Here is a 27968-nt window from a genome sequence, read left to right as displayed (position 1 = left end):
TTGCAGAGATTTAGTAAAACCAATTTGGGAGATAGCAGTGACTAAAACAGAACTCACCTTGGCTTTCATGTGCTCAAATACTAGTTTACTCCTTCAATAAAAAACACACTTCTCATAAGATCTCATCCATGTCCATGGCTTCAACTATAATCAGAGGTGATGGTCATAAGATACTAACAATGGATATCACCCAAGCGCCAACTAAATCGGAACAGGGCACCAGCCAATCAGACAGCTAGCCTGGTTGCACTGTTATGTTGGCTGAATATCAGCCCAACCTACAATATTAAATACTATATGATATTATGATGTCTGATAGTTAAGAGAACAACTGGAACGTCCAGACTGCTCAAGTTCTAGCTCTTAGTTCCTGCTGTGTGACCAAGGGCAAGTTACTTTACCTGTTCCACTTTCTTCCTCTAAATGGGGATAGTGGAATCACTATCATGGGGTTGCTAGGAGAATCAAATGAGATATACATGGAAAGCATTTAGAACAGCCTGGGATATAATAAGCACTCAAAAAATGAAAGCTATTATTATTTGGTATTTTACAACTATGTCTCTAATCCTGACTCCCTGCTCCCACCCCAGCTTCAAAGTTATAGATGAAGTGGCTTTCTTCTGCTCCCAACTATACCATGGATGCTTGGGAAACCTACAAGTCTCAGTATAATTAGTAGAGGCAGCTTTGTAAATAAATCGGGGAAATGAATTTTATATGCCCTTGATTATAGGTACTAGGTTGAATGGGGAAAAATAATACAAACAGTAAATATAATAAGGTACTTATCATATACTGGGTACTGTTAAAAGTTGGTCATGTATATGGACCGATTTAATGTTAGCAGCTGTCCCATCAAATAAGTCCTGTTACTATTCCCACTTTGTAAATAAGAAAGCAAGCACAGAAAGTTCACATGATTTGACCAAGGTCACATACCTATTAAGTTTTAAATGTCTCTGCTTCCAGAGTTTAAGTTCTTTGTCATGCCACTATACTGCCTCACCAAAGAGGAAGCAGTTATTTGTGACAAAAAGAGCATTTCTTATAACTTTCTCTACATATCAGATCTATTTCCCACTGGGTACTGTACCAAAGAAAGATTAACAGTAACTCGAAGTAAGATTATGGGACAGATGAGCCATCCTGGGACAGGATACAATTCTGAGCTTAAGCTGTTATTGCCATATAAGTCATTGCTGTATTTAAAGTATATATTTACAAAATCTCATCTTTGAGCGAGCCAAGGTGAAAATATTTCATTAAGAATAATATTATAACTTTTTTTTAAAAAAGATTTTATTTATTTATTTGAGAGAGAGAGAGAGAGAAAGAGAGCAACAGTGGCAGGGAGGGGGAGAGGGAGCGAAGCAGGGAGCCAGATGTGGGGCTCGGTCCCAGGACCCCGAGATCATGACCGGAGCTGAAGGCAGATGCTCAACTAACTGAGCCACCCATGTGCCCCTGTAACTTTCTTAGGAAAAAAAACAAGTGTGAGAGCTTGTACTCTAAGTAGATGATCACCACAGGTTCCTCTAATTTTGTCATTCTATTCTTGACGGATTTTGTGTTTTTACGACTCTGGTTCAACTTTACCAATCTTTATGAAGGCCCTTGCAAATTTCTGTAGCTCACTGGTTTCAACATTCTTTATCCCTCTTGGCTTAATTTTGGGTTTGGATCTCATCTCTGATAAAGGGTACATGAAGGCCTCATGGGATTTAAATCAGAAGGAAAAAGAAACCAAATTTCACGGACCATGACAGCTTTAAAACCCTAGGGGAAGATTTTTATTTGATTAACACTCAAAGGTGGTTATTTGTGCTGTGCAGATTTCATGGTCCAAAGATTAGAACAGCTTGCTATGCATCAACCTAGCCAGGCTTTGTACCTATCTCTCCAATGGTGTGTGACTTCAGACAAGTTCTGTCCTGAGCTGGCCTTTCTACAGCTAACCTGTCCAGATCCTGATAATCACACCTTCCTCTTTCCTCTCAGCCACATGTGGGATAGCTCTAGCATCCCCAGGACACTTTACTGTCTCTTTTTGGCTCCCTTAAGCCCTATTCTCACCTTGTAAATAGTGAAAGTATGGCATCTGTTGCTTCCAGGATTCTGACCATTTTTATGAAATCAGTGGGAAATATATTCTTGATTTTCCCAGGTTTGTGGGCATTGGCAATATTCGGTAATTGTTTTTTTGTGAACCACCACATGGATGCATGTATTAGTTTGTTGTTTTGGCTTAGAAAATCAGGAATAAAGGAGACACCAGCCCTCAACTTGGACACCTGTATGGAATGGGACCTAAGTATGCCTCTTGTATACCCAACTGTGCAGTGCTAGCAACCAGATCCTGTCTTTGGGTTACATGCTAGACTCAGAAAAAGGTGGGCAATTCCTCAAGCATCTACTTTTTTTCATTTTTATTGGAGTTGGATGCTGGTTTGTGAGCTAGAAATTTCAGTGAGGGTATATCTGAATAGAGGGAGGTTGTTGGAGAGAGAATCTAAAGGAATTATTAACTGTCACTATAGTAGCTTTAAGAGGAGGGGGCAGTCTTCAAAGCTTGGATTGGAGGTAGGGGAGACATACCAAGAAGCAAACCAGTCAACTTCTCTAGCTTGGATTTTCTATTAGTACTTGATGCTTTTACTTTATGCTACAACTTGTCAAGTATCTTACACTAGGGGCACCTGGGTGGCTCAGCGGTTGAGCATCTGCCTTCGATTCAGGGCATGATCCTGGGTCTGGGGATCTAGTCCCACATTGGGCTCCCTGCGAGGAGCCTGCTTCTCCCTCTGCCTGTGTCTCTGCCTCTCTCTCAGTGTCTCTCATGAATAAATAAATAAATTCTTTAAAAAAACCAAACATATCTTAGACAAGCTGGTGGATGGTGTGTAGATCTTCCTGGGCTTTTGACAAATGCACAGAGGTTTGACCAAGTTCATAGGATAAAGCCATTGGATAGTTCCTAGGGTAAAGCCAGAGCCAAAGGATAGCTGCTGAAAAATGGTATAGTCTTAGAGGAGTAAATTATTCTATGGGATTTCTGTGAAGGTAAGGTTGGTGAGCCAATCATATTCTTTGAGACATAAATGGCAGAGACACTCTCCCAGGGTCTGACTAGTATTAAGAAGAAGACTTGCACAGTATTTTTTAGAATAATGATCTAAAAGGAGAGCCACATGGGAGATTATATTGCCAAGTAAGCAACAGAGGTAGAATAATCTAGTCTTAAAATAATAAGGAAAACTGCCTCCTTATATCTTCTTCAAAATTCAAACCCCTAATGAGGGACATGTTTGTACAGTTTTCTTTTCTTTTTTTTTTTTTTTTTTAAGATTTTATTTATTCATGAGAGAGGCAGAGAGAGGCAGAGACATAGGCAGAGGGAGAAGCAGGCTCCCTGCTGGGAGCCTGATACAGGACCCGATCCCAGAACCCCAGGATCATGACCTGAACCGAAGGCAGATGCTCAATCACTGTGCCACCCAGGTGCCTGTTCGTACAGTTTTCCCAGCTGTATCCCAAATTACATTTCCATGGAGAGTCACATGCTTCCTACGAACATCCTTATACCACAAGGTAATAAACTTCTCAGCCTTCAGTAAAGAGTTATATATCACTTCAAGGCATTTTTTTCCCGCAGGGAAACAAGTTATCCCCTATATGATAAATAAAGAATAATAAGACCATGCTGAAATATAGGTCAACTTCCTTTGCACCAGCCTTAGAGTTCATGCACAAAAATTTTTTTTTCATGCACAAAATTAAAAAGGTATTGCAAATCATAGAAACCGAGTCTTCTAAGGAAATAATAAAACCATGTAAGAATGGAAAGATATTCCATTCTTCTCTGTTTTTTGTTTTTTAACAGGAAGAAAACAAATTTAATTTTATATGTATAGGAGCCCTGTAAAAATATAAGACTCAAAGAAGTGACCAAAGAAGGAAGCTTTTAGAAAGAAACACAAATTTATAAAAAATTGGCAAGACAAAGGGGTTTGGGTTTGGAGTAGTAAATTGTTGCATAAGTAAAAGTTTTATTTATATAGCCTTCTTGGCCCTGTATTCCCTCTCTCTGGTGAGCAGGATGCCTTCTACTCTCCCAGTACAAGGGAGGTAACTTTCACATGGGAGATTTATGTACTGCTTCCAGGAGGACAAAGGAGGGTCAGAGCGTCCTCCTTGCATCAGCTTTTTCTCAAGTACCTTTGATTCACAATAATCAGTATGAGGCATACTTGGAGGTGGTATATTCTGTTCTCCTTCAACCCGAAAACGTTAAACTTGAGAATGACAAGCGTCTACCACCTATGTTTGATAAAACAAGAGACTCTGTCAGGGATTAAAGGGAATACCCAGGGCAGTATATGACTGGGGTGGGGGGTGAGGGCATCCTCAGGTTCACCAACTAGATTCACTCATGGACTTGGGAAAGAGGCATGTATAAGATACGATCATGAGTGATGGATCAAGGAGATCACTAGGAACTATCTTAAGACCTGCTATGTTGTGGCGTGCTTTACATTCTTTTATGAGGTGATCAGTCAAGTGCAGCCATAAGAGGAGACTGAGATACTCAGGAAAAATTTATTATATTCACAGGTTCTAGAGACAGGAGGCACAGCATGCCATACAGGGCCACATGAAAGAACATCAGAGTGGTCAGTGAGCAGAAGCCTGGAGGGAGCAGAACGTTTAGGGGAGAGCATTGGTTTTCAGGGGGAAAGGCAAGGCAGAGTAGGGTAAATAGTTTAGGACTATCTAGCTTGATTAATTTTGTTGGGCTCTAACCTATAGTGGTGGTCTCTACTTGCCTGGTGCCTGGTCCTGGGATGAAAAAGGGAGAAGAATTTTGCTTCCTGGGGATATCGGCCAAATAAGGAGGTATGGCTATGGATTTGTTAGTTTGCACATCAAGGACATGCTGAGTCCTTGCTATCTCTACGACTGAAGGTGGTTGTGTTGTTTTTTTAATTTAATTTAATTTTTTTAATTTTATATATTTTTTAAAGATTTTATTTATTCATTCATGAGAGACACAGAGAGACAGAGAGAGAGAGAGGCAGAGACACAGGCAGAGGGAGAAGCAGGCTCCATGCAGGGAGCCCGATGCCGGATTCGATCCCCGGTTTCCAGGACCACACCCTGGGCCAAAGGCAGCGCTAAACGGCTGAGCCACCTGGGCTTCCCTAATTTTAATTTTTTTAAGTAATCTCTATGCCCAACATGTGACTCAGACTCTATCAACTGAGCCAGCCAGATGACCGTTTCTAAGGTGTCAAAATATCATAATATACAGAAAAAGCTTTAAAATATGTACAGCACAGGGGATTCTACTATGTATCAGTTGCATATATGTAACATTAAATTTATACATAAGTTAAGTAACTTTGGCCAATTGGCACATTATATTTTGTTGGTATTTACTTAAACATTTGTTTATGTTGCTTTTCAGCAGTTTGGCAGTGGGTAGCTGAGTATTTTAGAGGTGTTTGCTTTTAGATCTTAAATGGTTTTTAGACCTTTGAAAAGTTTATAAGGCCTAGGGTAGCTCAGACTCCAGGTCATAACCTAGTTTACCAAATCACCTGATGTCTTTTTTTTTTTTAAGATTTTATTTATTTATTCAAGAAACAGAGAGGCAGAGACACAGGCAGAGGGAGAAGCAGGCTCCATGCTGGAAGCTGGACGTGGGACTCGATCCTGGGTCTCCAAGATCATGCCCTGGGCCGAAGGCAGCACTAAACTGCTGAGCCACCCGGGGTTGCCCTACCTGATGTCTTTTAATCTACCTTCACATTTTTCAGGAGTGATGGCTTGTGGTGGTGATCTCAAGTTTTGATGGGTATCATATCAGCCCTCCACTCAGTAAGACCAGGCAAATTCACCCTTGACTAATGTACTGTGCAAACCTTGGCCTGCTATAATACCAAGCATCAACTGATCTGAAACACTACAGAAAAGATAAAGCCATCCTGCCCCCCATCAAAACAGAAGATATTATTTGTGCCTCCCAGGCAAGAGAAGTAGCCTGATTGCAGGCAATCTCAGAAGAATTAAGAATCTGCTGATTAGTTTGACCTGTAGCTCTGCTTAAGATGCAATCAATTGGGCCCCTGGGTGGCTCGGTTGAGTGTCCAACTCGTGATTTCAGCTCAGGTCGTGATCTTAGGGTCATGAGATTGAGCCCAATGTCAGGCTCTGTGCTAAGTGTGGAGCTTGCTTGGGATTCTCTCTCTGTCTCTGCCCCTGTCCCCCTCCCCCTACAATGTGCACACAAGTGCACACTCTCTCATAAAAAAATCAGTCAGAACACCACGAATCAGGGTGTACCATGTTTCAGATTATTTTCTAAAAACAATAATGGACAAAAGAATACAAATCCTATAATTCCCTCTCATACTGTCAAACTTTATGAAAGAGCAATTTCCTACTATTGCTCCCAATCCCCAATTCTTCCCTGCTTATTGTTTCTTCACCCTGATGTATCCACCTTTTCACTGAAGCCCTGTTGTTCACCTTTACATCATTAAATCCAATCAGTGCTTATTTTTTTTTTTTAAGATTTTATCTACCTAATCATGAGAGACACACAGAGAGGCAGAGACATAGGCAGAGGGAGAAGCAGGCTCCCCACAAGGAGCCGGATGCCAGACTCAATCCCCACCCTGGGATTACGCCCTGAGCTGAAGGTAGTTGCTCAACCGCTGAGCCACCCAGGTGACCCAGTACTTATTATCTTATCTGCTTCTAACCACTCCTTTGTGAAAATTCCCTACTCCTTTGCCTCCATGGATGCTGCTCCCTTGGTTTCCCCCCTTTTTTCCCCTGGATGTCTCTTTTGAGACCCATTCTTAGATTCTTCTTTCCCTTTCTACACCTTACCTGTCTGTGATCCCCAGTTATCCCTCTCATCTCTTTGCATTTAATATCTTTTCTTCTTGGGGACCTCCTATACATGCATGAATTCATTTAAGAAGGCACGAGCCTGGAGTGCCTGGGTGATTCAGTCAGTTAAGCATCTGCCTTTGGCTCAGGTCATGATCCCAGGGTCCTTGGATCAAGCCTTGCACCTGCTCCCTGCTCAGCGGGAAGCTTGCTTCTCCTTCTCCCTTTGCATGCTCCTCTCTCTGCTTGTGCTCTCTCTCTCTGTCAAGTAAATAAATAAAATCTTTTAAAAAAGAATATACATATAAATATATAAATATATATATATGGAGACACCTGGGTTGCTCAGTGGTTGCCTTCAGTTCAGGGCGTGATCCTGGGGTCCTAGGATGGAGTCCCACATCGGGCTCCCTGCATGGAGCCTGCTTCTCCCTCTGCCTATGTTTCTGCCTCTCTCTCTGTGTTTCTCATGAATAAATAAATAATCTTAAAAAATATATATATGTGAGAGCATAAGGCTGATGACTACCAAATCTATTTTTCCAACCGACATCTATTATTTACAACCATTTTCCTGCTGTTATGCCTCAACGTAAACCTGTAGTCCTCAAGAAACAACAGATGTTGGCAAGGATGCAGAGACAAGGGAACCCTCTTACACTGTTGGTGGGAATGCAAATTGCAGCCACTCTGGAAAACAGTATGGATGTTCCTCCAAAAGTTAAAAGTAGAGCTACCAACAACTCAGCAATTGCACTACTAGGTATTTACTCCAAAGATACAAATGTAGGGATCTGATGGGACACCTGCACCCCAATATTTATAGCAGCGATGCCCACAATAACCAAACTATGGAAAGAGCCCAGATGTCTATCAACAGATAAATGAATAAAGATGTGTTGTATATACACAGTGGAATATTACTCAGCCACCAAAAAGAATGAAATCTTGCCACTTGCAACGATATGGATGGAACTAGAGAGTTTTATGCTAAATGAAATAATTCAAAGAAAGACGATTATCATATGATTTCACTCATGTGGAATTTAAGAAACAAAACATGAACATAGGGGAAGGGAAGGAAAAGAAAATAAGATGAAAATAGAGAGGGAGAGGGCCCCTGGGTGACTCATGGTTGAACATCTGCCTTTGGCTCAGGGCATGAGCCTGGAGTCCTAGGATCGAGTCCCATATTGGGCTCCCTGCAGGGAGCCTGCTTCTCCCTCTGCCTGTGTCTCTCATGTGTCTCTCCCTGTGTCTCTCAGGAATAAGTAAATAAAATCATAAAGAAAAGAATAGGGAGGTAAACCATAAGAGATGCTGAACTCTAGGAAACAAAAAATGAGGGTTGCTGGATGGGAGGTGGGGGGGGATGTGGTAACTGAGAGATGGGCATGAGAGGGCATGTGATGTAATGAGCACTGGGTGTTACACACGCAACTGATGAATCACCCCTCAACCACACCTCTTCCACAACTAATTAGCTAAGGCAGAGGCCACTCCTTAATATTCACCAGTGCCCTCCCTCATCCATGACTCTAGTCCTGCCTTAAAGTCTTCATCCATTTTATCCAGGCCTAACTGCTGTAGTATTTTAAGAAACCTTCCAGTCTCCAGTGGATCCTGTCTAATTCATCCTCCAGCCCACTGCCAGAATGTTCCTAAATGGCAAGATGTATCAAGTTAGGCACCCCCCCTTGGAAAAAAAAGCCTTCTGGATATTCTCCATAGCCTTTAGTTTTAAAATTAAACTCCTCAACTTAAGACAAGGGTTTTCATGATCAGGCTTCTGCTGATAGAGGAACTCAGCTTTATCTCCAATCACCTTGTTCTCCCACTGCTGAGTCACACCAATTTATACCTTCTGCACTCCTTAAACCTCTCCATCTTTAAACGTGCTATTCTTCCTGCCAAGTGTATCCTTATCACTTTTCACTCCTAACTTCTTTTTTTTTTCTTAATGATTTTATTTATTTATTCATGAGAGACACACAGAGAGAGGCATAGGCAGAAGGAGAAGCAGGCTCCCCATGGGAAGTCCGATGTGGGACTTGATCCCAGGACCTCAGAATCATGACCTGAGCCAAAGGCAGATACTCAACCACTGAGCCACCCAGGTGCCCCTCACTCCTAACTTCTTTTAATGTAAGCAAGAAGACTGGGAGGAGGCATAAGTGGAGCTCTGGAAGGATAGTAATGTTCTACTTCTGGATCTTGGTGTTTGTTATACATTCATGAAAATTTTCAGAGTGTCATTTGTGATTCATGCACTTTTCTCTATGTGCATAATATTTACATTTTTAAAAATATTTAAAACTTAAAAATATTAAGATCCTGGCTATTCTGTTCTGGGAAGCCTTCTTTGGAACTTTAAACTAATTAAAACAACTTCCTCCACATGTCAGCGTGTTTGAGTCAAATTGTATGTAATTGTGGATTGGTAGCCTCTCTTTTCTAGGACTTTTTTTAATTTTTTTTAAGATTTTATTTATTTATTCATGAGAGACAGAGAGAGAGAGAGAGGCAGAGACACAGGCAGAGGGAGAAGCAGACTCCACGCAGGGAGCCCAATGCAGGACTCCATCCCGGGACTCCAGGATCATGCCCTGGGCGGAAGGCAGGTGCTAAACCACTGAGCCACCCAGGGATTCCCTCTAGGAGCTTTTTAAGGGTAAAGACTATTTCTCATTAACCTTGTAGCATGATCACCCACCACAGTGTTTGACAAAATAGTAGGTGCTCAAAAGATAGATGATACAGAAACAGATGACTCTTCTCCTTCTGCTTTGAAGGAGACATGGCCACCCTGACCAGTCATAGTCAATAGAAAATGGAGCTCGATTCCAGAGTTTTGAGACAGAGCTCTGTTCCTACCAAAATCAGTGATTTTTACTAGACTACTGAAGAGTTAAGCTAAGATTGAGTAGAGGAGAATCAAGATGGAAATATCGAGAATGAATAGACACAGATTCAAAGCCTAGAACAACAGAGATTAGAACTGAGATGATTCAATGACACTGAATTTAGAGCACAGACAGGACAGAAATAAGCCAAGGGGGTCCTGGTAATGGTGAGAAACACAAGCTGGCGTTGGGCTTTGAGTGTAGAATTAAAGTGTTACTCCTGCATGAGTCATGCTGGCTTATGGGATCATTGGATAAAGAGACAGGTTAGGCAAGGATGGGGCCACTGGGTGAGACCCTGGGGCCCAGGTATGATGTATTTCTCTCAAATACAACTATTTTTGAAGAGCAACACTCCAGTCACTGTAGAAACCTGTGATTTGCTTTTCATTCACTCTTCCTTTGCAACATTCACATCTAATCACTTGTCTCTTCAAAGTCTACAGACTGGTTCATGCCTCTCATTTCTAATTCCTATGGACAGCACCTTGGTAGGAACATGTTTTAAACAGCCCAGGAGATAGTTGAGGCAATTAAATTGTCCCTCTTTGGGGAATTTGAAAAAATTGCCAAGTAGCCATAATGTTTATGAATAAAACAACAACAACAACAACAATAAAAACAGAAGATGGAAGCATCCAAGAGGGATTGTATGCAAGTTCAAGTATTATGGAACAGAAACTTGGAGTAGAGGAAGTAAGACAATTAGAGAGGTGAACAGGGTTGCCTGGCTGGCTCAGTCCATGGAATGTGCAGCTCTTGATCTTGAGGTTGTGAGTTCAAGCCCCACCTTGGGTGTAGAGATCACTTAAGATAAAATCTTAAAAAATATATATATATATAAATAAGGGAGATGAACAGAGCGAACACTTAGGGGGGAAAAGGAGACTCTAAGAGAGACAGAGGCCATGTGTTCCCTGAAAAAGAGAGAAAGTAGTCAGTCACTCGAACCCTATCAGTTGCTAGTGAAACCATCTCACTTTTCCAGTTAGCCTACCTGTGACTGAAATAAATCTCCTTTTTATGTGTAAATTGAGCCGGTCTCTGCAACTAAGTGGGTTACATTAATACAAGTAAGCTTCAGAATCACAGGTACCTAAATTTGAATCTACTTTGGGGGCACCTTGGTGACTCAGTTGGTTAAGCATCTGCTTTCAGCTCAGGCCTTGATCCCAAGTACTGCATCGGGCTCCCTGCTCCATGGGGAGCCTCCTTCTCCCTCTGCCTCTGTGTCTCTTATGAATAAAAAAATCAACCAATCAACCAAACAATCAATCAATCAATCAATCAATCAATCACTTTGGTAGCTGACCGTGGGACTATAATGTAGTGACCGAGGTAATGTGTAAAGCAATTAGAGCCACTACAGGTTATAAGGTCTGCACTCAAAGATGGTAACTGTGGGGGCGCCTGAGTAGCTCAGTCAGTTAAGCATATGACTTCAGCTCAGATCATGATCTTAGGGTCCTGGTCCCAGGGTCCTGGGATAAGCCCCCACACTCAGCAGTGAGTCTGCTTCTTGTTTCTAATTCTGTCCCTCCCCCAGCTTGTGCACGCTCTCTCTCAAATAAATACATTTTAAAAAATCTTTAAAAAACTTTAAAAATGGTAACTGTGATACGTGTTTTTTTTGTTTTTGTTCTTTACGTATACATCCTGTGACATGTTTTTGTGAGTCAATTTGGCTTGGTCCCAGTTATTCAAAGACTAACCCTGGTGTTACTCTGGGATATTCTGTTGATAAGCCTAGAGTCCATAATCAGTGGACGGTAAGATTCCTAGATAATCTGGGTGGGCCTAATTCAATTAGTTTAAAGGATATAAGAACAGAACTGAGGCTTCCACAGAGAAATTTACCTGAGGACTAAAGCATTGGTTTCTGCCCTAAAGCTCCTGCTTGTCTTCGTGGTGGCCAGCGCAGATTCCAGATCCCAGCCTCTGCAAAGGCCTGCAATCACGTAAGCCAACTCCTTAATGTAGATCTCCTTCTCTTTCTCTCGGCGAGCTCCAACTAAGACTCGTACAGATCGCTGAACCCTCAAAACATGTTTCATAAATCACTGGTAGTAGAAGAAAGCTTTTAGACGTTGAAAGACCCATGCCTCTCCTAGACTTATTTTATTGGAATTATCTCAATTCCTTAGTGGTGGAATAGTCTATGTTAGTAGATAAACATAGGAGAATATGAAGTAATAAATACGAGTCCTAAATTTTAAATGGTATTCTCCTCGCTTCAATTTTAATTATTCAAACTTTAGAGTTACATTTCTTTTGTTGAAATATACAAAATAAAAGTGAAAGTTCCCTCTCCCCTGCCTTCCCATCCAATTTTTCTCTTTGGATGTAATCACAGCTCATAGTTTGGATTTTATCTATGCAGCACTTTTGCTAACCAAGTATCTATATAAATATATGTATATATGGAAGTTCAATGTAGACATATATGCATATTTAAGCATAAATGAGATCAACCTATACAAAGTGTTTTGAAACAATTGTTTTTTCACTTATTAATGGTGCTTTGGATATTTTTTTATGTCTGTTTTACTGGCTGCTTGGAGTTTATTTTCTATTTGGTGCAGGGCACATGGTTACAAGGTGTCAGAAGAACTTTTGTGTGGCTTGGATAGTAAAGAGTAGAGTTCTCTCAACTCCCTTTTTGGTATTTAGCTGTTTTGATATAAAAGTACTCAACTGCTTCTGCTGGCTGCAGCCTGACTACTCTACGGGGAGGGGAGCGGTGGGGAGGAGTTCTGATAAGCCTAGCATCTTCTGAAACCTAGTGGCTGGTCTTGGCCACTCAGGACTGGGGCCCAGTGTTGGCCTTGTCAGGCTGGCCACTGGGCCGCTTCCTCATGGCTTCCAGAGCCATGTCACAGGTGATGGAACCACTGGAGGCCTGGGAAGAGTCTTCAGCCTTCTGGGTACCTCAACTCTAGAGCCACGAATGGGAAAGTGAACTTCCGGTAAAAGAAGCTGCTTGTCCCCAGGGACCCTGGTCAGCATAGGGAGATGGGAATGGTGAGAGATGGCTTCTCCAGGATGCCCTGCCTTCCGCAGGAGCTGTTGATGGAAGTAGAACCCTCCGTGGCTTGGGTAATAGTCCTGGGTGGCCATGATCCAGATTCTGGAGTGGGGGCTGGATGACATACTGTCCCTGTGCACTGGTGGAAATCTTAGGCGACCCCTCGTGGGCCTTTCCTCTGGATGGCAGGTGGTGGGGACCAGGAACCAGGACCCTAGGACACAGCCCACTTGCAGGGAGACAGGAAAAGCCTGCTGGATCACCTAGGTTTAGGCAGGTCCTGTCTTTTTCTATATACACTTATGTAGCTTTACAGTATTCTTTAAAAATATATATATTTTGGGCCCCTTGGTGGCTCAGTGGTTGAGTGTCTGCCTTTGGCTCAGGTCATGATCCTGGGGTCCTGGGATCTCTGCCTCTCTCTGTGGCTCTCATAAATAAATAAAATCTTTAAAAAAAATAAAATCTTTAAAAGAAAAAAGTTATTTTATTTAGAACACAAGTGAGGGAAGAGGAAAAGAGAGGGAGAGAGGCTCTCAAGCCCACTCCAGACACAGCAGGAGCTGCTAGGGGTTAGATCTCACCGCCTTGATATGGAGACCTGAGCTGAAACCAAGAGTCTGGTGCTTAATGGACTGAGCCCACCCAGGGAGCCTCACAGTATCGGGACTCTAAATTATAGACTCCTCTAAGTATGGATGTTCTATGCTTACACATTCCACTACTGGCTTTGTTATTTACAATTTCTCCCTACTACAGGGTTGGTTTGTACATATCTTTGTATATATAATCTTGGGTACATCTAAGAGATTTTTTTCAAGTTAGTTTCCAAGGAATGAAATCGCAAAGTTAAAGGTAATAGGTATTTAAAATACTATATAAGTTGCTTCTCCCACCAAAAATACATAGGATTAACAATTTCATCATAGTGATATCAATGTTTAAAATATGTAACAGAATTTATAAAGGTCACTCTTGAACCATTCATCACTTTATTCACAGAGATTTTTGGAAATATACTAAAGTATTTAACGTTTCCCCCACCGTCCTGGTAAATTTCAACCTCTTCTATCAATTTTTTTATTTATTCAACCTACAATGATCTCTTCCTTCTAGAAATCCAAAGCATTATTGTTAACACTTATTTGTCACTAAGTCATACAGTGACTGGCTTCTCAAGCTGCATTGTAGTTGCACCGTTTAACTTCCAAAAGTTAGAACAACTATAGAGTTGTGCCCAAGGGTGGTTCAGTGGACTGTGTTGGACTCTTGATTCTGGCTCAGGTCATGATCTTGGGGTCGTGAGATGGAGCCCTGCATTGGGCTCCCCACTCACTGGGGAGTCGGCTTGAGGTTTTCTCCCTCTCCATCTGGCCCTCCCCACACTCAAATAAATAAATAAAATCTTTTATTTATTTATTTATTTATTTATTTATTTATTTATTTATTTATTTATTTTTAAACTTTTTATTTATTTATGATAGTCACAGAGAGAGAGAGAGGCAGAGACATAGGCAGAGGGAGAAGCAGACTCCATGCACTGGGAGCCCGACGTGGGATTCGATCCCGGGTCTCCAGGATTGCGCCCTGGGCCAAAGGCAGGCGCTAAACCACTGCGCCACCCAGGGATCCCCAATAAAATCTTTTTAAAAAAATGTGGCCAAGACTATGGGGAAAAAAAATCAGTCAAATTAGCGAGGAGATTAGTTAAATCCAATCAAGTAGTGAAAGAAGTTAGCTGCAACAGGATATCAAATTCCATCTACCCAAATTGGGTAACTACCATTTACTTGCTGAGAGTACTTAGGGATCTCCTGTTGACAAATCAACACTATAAAAGGGCTGGTATTCTATTCTATTCCAATAGAATAAACTTGGAGCTTTGTAGTTCTCGAGATTCCACTTCTCAGTGAAATTACTGAGAATTAGTGAATATCATGACTATTGCAATAGACTAAGATGTTGGTAGCTCCAACTAAGATATGCCAATGGCCTCCATCCAGAGACAATAAATAACACGTCTCTTGTAGTTGAACGAGTGGGATTTATTACTCTTGCCGTGAGGAACAATCCACATAATGGGGAGCTATATTAGCCATAAAGTGTCTCAGTAAGAGACACACCCTCTCATTGAGACACTTCATGACTATGAATCTTATTACAGAATTTGGGCTTTGGTTTGGCGATTTGAGGGAGAGGCTAGGAAAATGGGGATTTGTTAGATTAGAAATTGTGAGAGAATTAGGTCAGTTCTATAATTGGGTGTGTCCCATCTTTCGGGCGGGCTGACTAGACAAGGATAAAACTGTAATTGGTAAAGAAGTAGCAATTTCTTTCCAGCCAAGAGAGGTGGTGTTTGGTATTTTGCCGGTGGCTCAGACAAATTATGAAATGGTTTTGCTCTCTCTCATTTTATCAGTCTGAGTAATCTTGTCTGAGGTTGGTATTTTGTGAGATTGTTTATGTCCATCAGAAAAATAACAATGACCTGGTTTCTAGAAGTGTCAAGCCAGCTTTGAACTATTAGGGGCTTTTTTTGTTTTTGTTTTTCTCTTTCTTAGTTACTAGTAGAGGGGAAAGAGAAAAGTAAATAAATTCAAGAAGTATTTAGCATACAAAGTCAATAGGACCATATATGGGGGCGCCGAGGGTGATGTCAAGGGTGATTTCTAGGTTTCTATCCTGCAAACGAAAAGGGTAGCAAAGCTAATCACTAAGATAGTACCAGCTTTGTGTTATCTTCTAATTTAATACTTACCAAAAATATGTAAAAAGTTCATATTATCATACCCATATAGAGATCAGAAATTAAGGCTATAAAGGGGTTAAATATATCTTGCCCACTGTTACATAGAAACAGAATTCAAATTCAAGGTCGCCTGACTCAAATCATACCGACTTGTCTTAATTGAGATAAGATTCACAAAACATAAAATTTACATTTGTAAGTCCTTTTATAAATTCACACAGGTGTAAATTTTAGCTCTCTAAAATACACACAATTTAGTGGGTTTTAGTACATTCGGAATGTTTTGCAACCGTCACCACCATTGAGTTGCATTGAATTGTAGACCATTTTCGTCACCCCCAAGAGAAACTCCATATGTGATAAGTAATTCCCATACCCTTCTCCCTCTTGCCCCTGGCAACCACTGATCTTTCTGTCTCTGTGGGGTTACGTGTTCTGGACATTTCGTAGAAATGGAACCATGAAATGTGGCATTTTGTGTCTGGCTTTCCTTCTGTTGGCACGATGTTTTCAAGATTCATCCACATTGTAGCATGTGTCTGCTTCATTCCTTTTTATGACTGAATAAAATAGTGTTGTATGGATATAGCACCTTTGTTTTATCTACCCATCACTTGACGGACACTTCATGTTTCCAAATTTTTGGCTTTTAGGAATACTCCTGCTGTAAATATTCATGTATGCGTTTTTGTTTCAAAACTCAGAGTTTAATCTCTTGGATATATACCTAGAGGTGGAACTGCTGGGTTATATAATAATTCAATGTTTAGGTTTTGAGGAACCATGATAGCAGCTGCACAGCTGCACATTTCCACCGGTAAATATATGGAAGGTTTCAGTTTCTCCACATTCTTAATTGTTTTTGCTGTTGTTGATAGCCTCCTAATAGTAAGAGTGGAATCTGATTGTGGCCTTGATTTGCATTTCCCTAGTGACTAAGGATGTTGAGTACCTTTCATGTGCTTATTACCCATTTGTATATTTTTGGAAAATGTGTATTCAAATCTTTTGGTCATTTTTAAGTTAGGTTTTTTATGTTCTAAGAGTTCTTTGTGTATTCTGTCTACTAGACTCCTACTGGGTATATTATTTATAAATATTTTCTCCCATTTTGCAAGTTGTCTTTTCACTTCTTACTACTGCCTTTGTACAAAAGCTTTTAATTTTAACGAATCCAATTTCTCTATATTTTTCCTTCTGTTGCTTGACTTGTCATATCCAAGGTTGTGAATATTTTCACCTATGTTTCCCTCTAAGGGTTTTATAGTTTTAGTTCTTAAATGTAGGTATTTGGTAAATTTTGAGTTGACTTTTGTATAAAGTATGTGGTAGAGATCCAAAGTAATTCTTTTGCATATAGATATCCAGTTGTCCCAGCACCGTTTGCTGAAAAGGATTATTCTTTCTCCTATTGACTGGTCCGGGCACCTGTTTGAGTGAATGCACAACACAACTGTGTATTTAATTTGTCCTGTGGATCTACTTATCAGCATTGCAAGAGTTGCTAGGTAATAAGTGCACAGTGAGGGCAGCCTGGGTGGCTCAGTGGTTTGGCCCCACCTTCAGCCCAGGGTGTGATCCTGGGGACCTGGGATCGAGTCCCACATCGGGCTCCCTGCGTGGAGCCTGCTTCTCCCTTGCCTGTGTCTCTACCTCTCTTCTCTCTGTGTCTCTCATGAATAAATAAATAAAATCTTTAAAAAAAAATAAGTGCACAGTGATGGTTATATTGACTATTTTTCTCACAGTCAAGGACAGTTGTTATGAATAGGCACTCTCTGCCATACTGGCTCCCTACATTTTGCTGGATAAAACACTATTTCTTTGCAACGTTCTGCCATCCTTCCTTTCCAAATATTCTTTTTTTTTTATTTTTTTATTTTTTTATCATACTCTCTTACACAGTGAGCATTTCTTTGAGAGAAGCATCACATACATACAAAAAATAGGAAAGGTTGGCCTGGTTGGCATTGTTCAAGTTAAGAGACCCACTGGAGAGAACTGATTTTTCTCTTCTCAACATTGAGACAACTCCTTTCCAAGTGTTACCTAATCTTATATGTGAAATTTGTGGTTGTGGTTTCTGACCTACTGACTTCTTTAAAGGGATTTATGTTTCCAGATGTGTCAGTTGAGGCATCAACTAATTTTAGAGTGTCTTCTTCACAGTCCTCATATTCATTTCAAGAACCTTTATTATAAAATAGCCTGAAGGTGATCATGCATATTTTATACCAAGAAAAATTGTCTTATGTACAAACGAAAACATATCTCAGACAATGAAAACATACAGCACATGCTTATATATTAATGCCTTTGTTAGATGTTTTGGGATTACGATCCCCCAGGTCCTTTCATTAGGAGGTCTATAGAGATCATGGACTGGTAAAAGTTTGTTCACTTGAAAGCGAGCTCCAAAGGAAGAGTAGAAAAATCTATCACTAATATTGAGAACTCCGTCTGAATCAAATAACAAAGGATACATATTATAAAAACATTTGATCTTCTCACCATGCTTTTAAGGTTTGTTTCCTCCCCGCCTAAGAGTCTTAGAACAGGACACTTTCGGTGCTCCCCGACCCTGCAATTCGGTCATTTCCCAGTAGGGGTCGCTGTTGCATCAAAAACTGCACCACTTGCAGCCTATAACCCTGTTGGGCCTCAGTTCCTTCTGTACTTTCAAGACTTGTTTCTTTTTTTACAAAGTCCTGTATATGAATATTTTCCTCTCTAGACTTTGAGAAAGTGAGAGTTGAAGAAAAACAGAATTCTTGAGATTATCCTTTTACCCACTGTCCTCAGAGATGGTTCACTGTATGTGACATTCTTGGAGGTTGGTATCAAAGTCCCAAAGTACGAAATGCATCTCGTAAGTCATCAACCTCATACAGGGGCTGTTGAGAAAGAGAAATAAACTGAGTGGATGAATTTGTAACATTTTGTTGGGCAGTGAATTCTGGGGAATAGGAAAAGGAGAGGCTAGAATCCTACCAGGAGAAAACCACAATCCTGCGGGGAGTCTAAAGGAGACGCTTGTGGGTGATGAGAGGGGACCCGAAGGGCTGTCGGCAGAGGGCTCGGAGTCGTGAAACAACAGATGAGCAAACTCAGAGGTGGGAGAAAGGACTATAAGGCATACAATGAGGGGGAAAAGAGATACCCACACACTCATGCACAGATGACAATGTAAAGAATGTAAGAGAGGAAAATAGAAGTAGCTCCAGGAAAAGATGGCTTTGGAGAGAGAAAGAAAACGAGAAGCAAAGAAGCCCCTTACCAAAAGAATGCGTCGAAGCTGTCTGGATAGTCGAACGGAATTTTCGTGCAACCCCTCCCAGGCTTTGAAAGTTTTTTCACGATTTTCCACAAAAGTATTCCAGCAATAAAAATAATCTTTAAAAAGGTAGGGGAACGGGGCAGAAGATAGTTCAGATCCCACACGTAGAGGAAAGAAAGGGAACCCTGCCCCAACCCCTTCTAAGTCGCATTTCCCCCAAAGCCTAGTATCCAAGCCCTTAATGCCCTTCCTCCTGTTCCCGTCCGGGTTTTGGCTGAATTCCGCGCCCCCCCCCCCGCCCCCCGCCCCGGCCCCCAATTTTCCGCGGTCTGAGCTGCGGTCCCGAACCGCCAGGTCCCCCGCGCACCCTTGAAGGTCATGATGGCGATCTGGACGCCCGCCCGGTGCAGCCGCCGCAGCCCCTCGGGCTCCGCCTTGCGGTCCTCGCAGAAGTAGAGGCGCGCGGCGAAGATCCTGAGGCTGAGGTTGGGGTACCCGCGCAGGAAGTCCGCCACGTGCCGCGCGCAGTCGTAGCAGGGGCTCCAGGACGTGAACCAGGTGACGCGGTAGCACCGGCCGGGGTCCAGGTCCCAGTCGGAGATGTAGCGGAGGAAGAGCAGCTCCACGTGGCAGCCCGACTGCGGACAGAGCAGGGGTGGGGCGTTTACCGGCCTCGCCGGCGTGCGGGGCCTTCACGGTCCCTCGTTCCTCTGCCTCCCACGGTCGCCTTTTTTGGGGTGTCTGCCCTTTGGGGGGGCTTTAGGTTACAAAAGGGCTATGCATTTTCTGTGGAGCAGAAAAGCAGGAGGATGAGATGCATCTGTCTAAAGTAGCATCGCACTATCCGGAGTTTGGAGTGCTGGCCTGCCACGTCCCCACCCCCCTTTTTTTTGTTCTTTTTTTTTTTTTTTTTTTTCTTGCGCCTTTGAAGAGAAAGAAAATGTTCTGGAAGGGCCCAGGGCTGTAAAACATTGCGGAAATACACCAGACCACTGGTGGAGGCAGGAAACAGGCTGGGAGGACTGAAAGGGGTAAAGTAGGCTATGCTCAGGCCAACAGAGGGGTTTGTAAGAGAAATAATAGGCGCTGCTCTGGGTTCAGAACCAATTAAATAAGGTGTTTGCTATCCTGTGATCCCTGGGATTGTAATATAATCGCGCAATAGTGAGCTATAGCAAGTCTGCTTAGTATCGCAGAAAAGTCGTTAGTCCTAGAATCTGAAGATCTAGGTCCATTTCCTTGGCATCACCACTCCGGTGAGTGGGACAACTCACCCAACTCTTGAATCTTCTAAGTCCTTACCAGTAAAATGGGCTGGTATCGTGGCGATTAAATGAGAAGGATCAAAGGGTTGGTAACAGCAAAGCCTTCTCTACTTAGAATGTGTCACCAAACAGGAAAGAGATTAGAATGTGGAGCAATTGCAGTGAGCTAATTTACACAATACAAATGGGGGCAAAGGAAATTGAATAGTAAGATAAACACTTTAAGAGGAGAGCCAGACAACGTTCTTCTACCTATGGATTCTTCCCTGGATCCCACCAAAATCAGATGTCACTGCCTGTTTTGAGACAGAAAATATTTATTGGCAGAAGCTTATGGAAACCCATCTGAACATGGTGAAGTCGCTTGGAAATGTAATTCTGTGATCTCCTAGATGCTGAGATTGATTTAACTAATCAACCAGTCGCAGCTTCCGTGGTATTCTAGGTCTCACCATACTGAATGCACTCCTTGGCCTACGGTCTATTTGAGCAAGAGGGACTGGAAATTATTTGGAAAACAGAATTGAGTCATTAATTGTTCCTTTTCCTTAATTCTCAAAAATTCTTAAAAACTTGTTTTTACATTTAAACTTTAGCTTGAATGAGCTGATAACATTTTTCCAAACCAAAAGGCTCTTGCGTTTGATTTCCTTAATCTCAAAGGTAGTTTGGATGCTGGGGAAAGGGAAGGAAAATTTGGGGGCAGTTACTCTTGGCACTGATGCAAGGTATGGCAGTAACGTGCCAACATGATTGGGGAGGACATAAGATGGCATGCTTTGGGGCATACCTAATGTAATTCCATGGACATATAAAAAACAAAGATTTGAGGAATCTAGTGGAGACCTAAACCTGAAACAGCTGAAAAGCTGCGGATGGTTCTGAAAGCGCCTGCAGTCTAGCTTGGAAGCAAATAACTGATACCTTGTTTCGAAGGTGACCAAAGTCCAGAGAAAAGGAGGTGGCACTATCCCGCCGCTTCACCACGTAGCACAAGTAAGTCTCATGGCGACCCTTCGCCCAGCGGACATTCTTGAAATGGTAAAGAAACTTCCTCTGCTTCATCAGGAGGCTGTGGATGAGGAGAGGGAGGGACATGCAGAAGCACAGCTCATTCTCTGGTCACTCCTGGCTTTTCTTCAGCTTTTTAAAAAAATCTGTGATGGCTTGAGCCAAACCAGAGAAGATTCTCTTCCTTACTTGGCTGGCTGCGTGAGACCTACTGAACTTGGAACCCTTTTAGTGCTTATATTTAAGACCAAAGGACAGGTAGTCAGAACCCCCAAACCATAGGAACTCACAGGACCGTCTGCTCCCACAGCTGTCCGTTAGATGTGGACAACTTGGACACTTATGAACTTGGTCCTCGGTTCTATAATTATTTTTTCAGAGATCTCCCCCTCCCCAACTCTACCTAAATGTCCAATAGGCACTTCAGACTCAACATGGTCAATACAGTAGTCCTAAACTGTCCCCTGTCCTGACCTTCCTGTCTCCTTACTTTTCCATCTCAAGTAACCAGGCTCAAAGCTTGGGGTCATCTATGATTCTTCTCCTTCTTCGTTCCTCATATTTAAGTAATGATCTAAATTTGATGCAAATTTCCAAATATTTATTTTTTTCTAGTATTTTTATTTTTTACTTTTATTTTTTAAGATTTTATTTATTTGAGAGTGTGAGAAAGGGAGTATGAGAGGGAGGAGGGTGTGAGGGAGAAGCAGACTCCCCATTGAGCAGGGAGCCCCGTGTGGGACTTGATCCTGGGACTCTAGAATCATGACTCAGGCTGAAGGCAGATGCCCAACTAACTGAGCTACCCAGGTGCCCCAGTATTTTTATTTTTTATTTCATTTGAGTTTTTAAAAGATTTTATTTGAGAGACAGTGCCCACAAGCAGGGGGGAGGGGCAAAGGGAGAAGGAGAAGCAGACTCCCCGCTGAGCAGGGAGCCCAATGCAGGGCTCCATCCCAGGATCCTGGGATCGCACCACCTGAGCCACCCAGATGCCTCAGTATTTTTATTTTTTAAACGTCCAAATATTTCTTGAGTTTGTACCTACACTATTTCCTGTTTTCTGCTTCCATCCAAGCCCACACCTTCTTTCTATCTCTTGTCCTGGCCTCTCAGTTGATCTGTCTGCCCCTAGTCCCTCAGAAAGAATATTCTCCATGCTGTGCCAGAGTGATCTCACAAAAACCCAGGAGTGACCATGTTATTTCTATGCTGAAAATCCCTAGTGAATTTCTTCTGCTCACAGGATAAATCCCAAATTCTGATGTGGTATTTAGGCCAGTTTTTACATTTGATCATCAATCTGCATTTCTAGCCTCCTTTCCCACTACTTTTCCCCTTCCCGTCCCTGTCTGCTGTTGGCTGTACAGCCGAATCCCTGGCACTGGTGTCTGATTCTGAGGCTTTTTCTTTCCAGTCACCTTGTTGCTGTACTTGCTCTCAGTGAATGCTTTCCTACCTTTTTCCACTGGACAAAACTCAGATCCTTCAAAGCTGGCTCACAGTTCAACTCTTCTTTCTCACTACTACTATTCCAAAATTTCTAGGCAAAAAATCAAACACTAGTAGCAACAAAAAACTCTCCTGTACTTTTTGTTTTCCAGGTTATCCCTATCAAAGCCCTCATGTTCTGTCACAAGTTGATCACTGACATCTGTCTCCCCAATTAAACTGTGTTCAGAGGCACAAAGTGTCACTTTATGAGAAATATTTCTTTTAATATAAGAGTAATACTTGACTGTTGTTAACTTGTATAACACAAAAGGTTGGAGGTTTTATGTGTAAAAAAATTTTTTAGAGGTTTTATTTATTTATTCATGTGAGACAGAGAGAGGCAGAGACACAGACAGAGGGAGAAGCAGGCTCGATGCAGGGAGCCTGATGTCGGAGTTGATCTCAGGACCGGGATCACGCCCTGAGCCAAAGGCAGATGCCCAACTTCTGAGCCACCTGGCATCCCTATATGTAAAAATATTAAAGAATTAAAATTTAGGGGCATCTGGGTGGCTCTATCGGTTAAGCATCTGACCCTTGATTTTGACTGAGGTCATGATCTCAGGGTTGTGAGATCAAGCCCACATTGGGCTCCCCACTCAGTGGGGAGTCTGCTTAAGAGTCTCTCTCTTTCCCTCTGCCATTCCCTCCCACAACTAGCACACACACACACTCTCAAAACCATTAAAAAATTTTATATTTAAAAAATCTAAAATTTAAGATACAGTGTCTAAAGATATTTGGATGTATCTAATGATAGTTACTATTAGAATTTTTGTTTTCCTGGGAATCGCTGGGTGGCTCAGCGGTTCAGCGCCTGCCTTTGGCCCAGTGCATGATCCTGGAGTCCTGGAATTGAGTCCCACATCGGGTTCCCTGCATGGAGCCTGCATCTCCCTCTGCCTGTGTCTCTGCCTCTCTCTCTCTCTCTCACTCTCTCTCTCTCTCTCTCTCATGAATAAATAAATAAAATCTTTAAGAAAAATTTTTTTGTTTTCCTAATCTTTTTACAGGCATGTTTACATGATTTTGATTATACTGATTTTGTATGCAATTTTGCATTGTTTTTTTTTTTTAAGATTTTATTTATTTATTCATGAGAGACACAGAGAGAGAGAGAGAGAGAGAGGCAGAGACACAGGCAGAGGGAGAAGCAGGCTCCGTGCAGGGAGCCCAACGTGGGACCGATCCTGAGGCCCCAGGATCACACCCTGGGCTGAAGGTGGCGTTAAACCACCATGCTGCAGGGGCTGCCCACATTCTGTTTTTTAACTTGGCAACATAATCTAAATATTACTCTGTGTTGCTCACATGCAGGGACTGGTTGCTCTAGCTTCCTCATGCCTAACCGTGTTTTGCATGTCATATGCACTAAATTGAACTGAATCTGTGGCAATACTCTCGACTAACCAAAGTTTCTTTGCAGTTGTGGATATAACAACCTATACAGTGTGGTTGATACCAAAGCCCTAATGATGTCTCTGGTGTTTGTCCCAGGTCTTTTCCAGAAATGTATTTATCAAGTTGTGGAGGTAATGCTGCCACCTAATGGCATTGGCCAGAAGTGCAGTAAACTTGTAAAAGTGAAGACCTAAGAAGGATTTGAATACGGTTTGCTGGCAAGAGAATTGAAACTTTTTTTACCTTTATTTATTTTTTTAACATTGAGGTATAATTTACATATGCCACCAATTTAAAATGTGTGATTTTATGAGTACTGGCAAATGTAAACACCCAAACTGCAACCACAGAACATTTCCAGAGCACTCCTCCCCACAGTTTGCTCATTCACCTTTTCAATCAGTTCTTCCCCACTCCCCTAGGCAACCACTAATCTGCTTTCTGTAACTTTACATTACTATCCACTTCCTAGAAGTCATTACAAGTCCTACATTATCTCTTCCTTTGTGTCTGACTTCTTTCACTTATCATAATGACTTTGGAATTCTTTTATAGTGTTGCACGTGTCAGTAGTTGGATCCTTTTTACTGCAAAGTAATATTCCATTACATGGCTATTGCACATTTATCCATTCACCTGTAGATGGACAGTTGGGTTGTTTCCACTTTGGGGCTATTGTGAATAAAGTTTCTACAAACATGGAGCAGCCTTAGGGCATACATATGTTGAGAATTAATTTTTATGTACTGCATGTGATAGGCCCTGAATTTAAAAGTTAAATACCCAAGCATCCACCTTATTAGGTAAGCAAGGATGAGCTTTTTATAGCTGTCTCAATTTAAATGTCGCGCTTCACACACATGAAGCTTATTGAAATACACTTTAAGTCCTCAGAGAACTAGATTTTGTCATCAGTATACACATATCAAACATTATAAAAATTGTTTAATATTTTTTTAGAATTAAAAGTTAGCAGGAATCTGAAATGAATGCTAACAAAGATCTAATAACTATTGGCTTTAATTTAAAATGATAATTTTACTGCTTGCTTTGGCAGCACATATACTAAAATTGGAATGATACTGAGAAGATTATCATGGCCCCTGTGCAAGGATGACATGCAAATTCATGAGGCATCCCATATTTTTTGACCAAGATCATAAGTTTTGATGGTGAAAACATGACAATAAATTTTCATATACCAAAATATAAAATAAAATACAACAAATTGATACTTTTGTAGTAATCATCATAGCACTTACCACCATTACTATTACTGTTGTGACATAATTAGCAAATAATCCTTAGCATATATAAACCGAATACATATTAAGTGCTTAATACAGCAGTAAAAGGGAACAGAATCTCTTGGAGCTCAGTTTTAAGTAGATTAAGCATCATTCCTTACTGATAAATTTCTTTAAACAGGTAATCTACCCTCCTAGGCTATATGGCTGAGAAAGGGATGGAAACGGGTACTGTATAATGCACACCAGGCCATACGAAGATGATCTACTACTTGGAGAAAGAAAAGGTGTTCTGGGAGTATAGGAAAGGACATGGCATAGGTCAGGGAATTCAGATGGACTTTTGCCTTCTGCCTTACATGAAAATATGTAGGTATGTAGGTATTGTTTCTATCAGAAGTGATCAGTCACAGTGAAGCAGATTGGTTGACTATGATCCTTTAATTAACTTCCTTGGTCCAATCACTTTCCTTCAACTATAGCTAGGAGCCGGGTTTCAAGTACCCTGTTCTCTTAGTTTCTCTTTTGGGTACAAAGGACTTTGTAGAGGCAGTTTTTCAAGCTCACAGGTTGACAGCTGCTCTAGACAGCTGTGTTCTGTGAGGCAGAACATTGCCGCATCCCCAGCAACGCAGACCAGAGACAAATGGGTTAAAAATAATCGTGACCAAGTCCTCTCCTGTGGTGTGCCATCACTAATGCCCTCTGTAGGTCTTATTTTCCCTAATCATAATTATGTATTTCCCTTTTTCTCCTGTTGAATCTCATCTTTTTCCCTTTTGCCTTTGAATTCCAACTATTAATCATTGCTTTGCATTTCATTAAGTACAAATATTTTCATTGAACCCTTTGCCTCTGATTTATACCTCAGATTAATTTTCAAAGTCTCAGTGCAAGCTGGGCAGACATTTAACATTTTTACCCAAGAAAATTTTCTGAAGAAAATTTAGGCTTCCATTAAAAAATCATAATTCTGGTGGCACTTGGCTGGCTCAGCCAGTGGAGCGTGCAACTCTTGATCTCAGGTTTGTCAGTTCGAACCCGTCTGTTGGGTGTACAGATTACTTCAAAATACAATCTTTAAGAAAAAAAACGCCTTAATTTAGTAGTGTAATTTCTTTGTGAAGGAGTTAAATTGAGTTAAAGTATATGGATTAGATAGGACTCTCATGTTTGTAGTAATCATAAAAGCAGGAATAAAATAAGTTGTGATAATTGTCATAAACTGCATGTGAAAATCTTACAAAATACATTTTAAGAAATAAGTTGAGGGGATGCCTGGGTGGCTCAGTGGTTGGGCATCTGCCTTCAGCTCAGGGCGTGGGTGTGATCCTAGGATCCAGGATCGAGTCCTACATTGGGGAGCCTGCTTCTCCCTCTGCCTATGTCTCTACCTCTCTCTGTCTCTGATGAATAAATAAAGAAATCTTTAAAAAAAAAAAAGAAATTAAAAAAAAAAGAAATAAGTTGATGTCTGAAGAACTTGGAAAACTAGGTAGATAGTAAAAATGCCATTAACTGCCTAGCAATTGTACCTATAATGTTAACTTATTGCCTGAGGTCTTCTTCCCGTAGTAGATACATTGCATCATAGAAACTTGTAAGCAGTTTTTAATATTGGCATTAAAAAAATAATTTCCTTATTTATTTGTAAGTAAATGATTCAGTAAAGGTTCCCTAGGAAAGTTTACAAGTCCTTTTGTGGTAGAATATTTACAGAATTATTATTATAACTTCCACTACTGTTTTTAGTATAGACATTCTTGCTATTACCTTTCACAATTTGAATCTCTAAACACGTGCTATATTAAAAAAAAAGCATTTACTATGTCAATATTATTATCATAAATTAGTTCTAATTGCAGAACATGGCCTTACATGGCACATAACTGTTCTTTTGAATATGGAAGAGAGACAGAACCAAGAGAATTAAGCAGAGAGCTTGTAAGATCTGAACAGATGAGACAGATCCTGAAAAATGAATGTGCATATTGACCAAGCAGTGAGTCAGATAGTGAGAGGAGAGAAAGGGACCCATCTGAAAACTCAGATTTGCTCTAAGAGAAAAGTCAATGCCACCACCCGTGAGGAGACTGCTTTACCTGTCCATAGTGGATTCCAGAGTGTCTTTCTTAGTCTTAGGCCAAGGAGGGCTTGCCTCAAGTTCTGCTGCTTCACTGATTCTGTCTGGCAAGGCATTGGCCCCACACATTCAAATTTGAGCTTGCCCTCTTTGGCTCCTCCCCCCAAGGCATCATCACCTCCAGGTACCCCAACAGCCTTCCTCCTGTTTGGGTCAAAAAAACATAGGCGGGGCTGTCATAGGCAGAGTCATGTAAGTAAGTGATTGCTTAATGTATAGGTTCCTTTAAGGCTGCATCTCTAAAAATCCAGTCTATGCTCCACAGGTAACAAAGATCAGGAAGGAGATCGCAAAAGAGTAATTTTTGCTGGGGCACCTGGGTGACTCAGTGATTGAGTGTCTGCCTTTGGCTCAGGTCGTGATCCTGGGGTCCTGGGATCGAGTCCTGCATGGGGCTCCCCCCCCGGGGGGCCTGCATCTCTCTACCTACATCTCTCTGCTGCGTCTCCACGTCTCATGAATAAATAAATACAATTTTTTTTAAAAAGAGTAATTTTTGCCAAAGCTGTCTTTTCCACGAAAGCCATATGTTTTGAAGTCAGAAGGAGCGGCA

General features: G+C 41.4%; 2 protein-coding genes and 1 non-coding gene across 9 annotated transcripts in view; 2 read left to right on the top strand and 1 right to left on the bottom strand.

Annotated features, from left to right (window-relative positions):
- Positions 1–27968, top strand: part of RIMKLB (ribosomal modification protein rimK like family member B) — a 170206-nt gene that overhangs the window by 2734 nt on the left and 139504 nt on the right. For all 7 annotated transcript variants that reach the window (XM_077871159.1, XM_077871157.1, XM_077871156.1 and 4 more), the window contains one exon: positions 11694–11761. The gene's annotated coding sequence lies outside the window, so the exon portion shown is untranslated. Of the gene's footprint in view, positions 1–11693; positions 11762–27968 lie in introns of those variants that run through there.
- Positions 17755–27533, bottom strand: AICDA (activation induced cytidine deaminase). Its single transcript, XM_077871886.1, has 5 exons — positions 27375–27533; positions 21044–21191; positions 19222–19492; positions 18855–18970; positions 17755–18471 (listed from the first exon to the last, which is right to left on the bottom strand). The coding sequence occupies exons 1-5, from the start codon at positions 27482–27484 to the stop codon at positions 18418–18420; spliced, it is 699 nt and encodes a 232-aa protein (XP_077728012.1). The 5' UTR covers positions 27485–27533; the 3' UTR covers positions 17755–18417.
- On the top strand, positions 25071–25173 carry LOC144297768 (U6 spliceosomal RNA). Its single transcript, XR_013364635.1, has one exon. It is a non-coding gene; the product is annotated as a U6 spliceosomal RNA (small nuclear RNA).

Source organism: Canis aureus, chromosome 25 (genome assembly GCF_053574225.1).
Source record: "Canis aureus isolate CA01 chromosome 25, VMU_Caureus_v.1.0, whole genome shotgun sequence".
NCBI lineage: Eukaryota > Metazoa > Chordata > Mammalia > Carnivora > Canidae > Canis > Canis aureus.
This window is presented reverse-complemented; position numbering and strand designations above follow the sequence as displayed.

Excerpts from the sequence above, each read along its gene's own strand:
- AICDA (XM_077871886.1), bottom strand. The coding sequence starts at position 27,484 with ATGTGTGGGGCCAATGCCTTGCCAGACAGAATCAGTGAAGCAGCAGAA. Across the intron at positions 19,493-21,043 it reads TTGGTCACCTTCGAAACAAG|TCGGGCTGCCACGTGGAGCT; the intron begins GTATCAGTTATT and ends CTCTGTCCGCAG. Across the intron at positions 18,472-18,854 it reads AGCTTCGACGCATTCTTTTG|CCCCTGTATGAGGTTGATGA; the intron begins GTAAGGGGCTTC and ends CTTTCTCAACAG.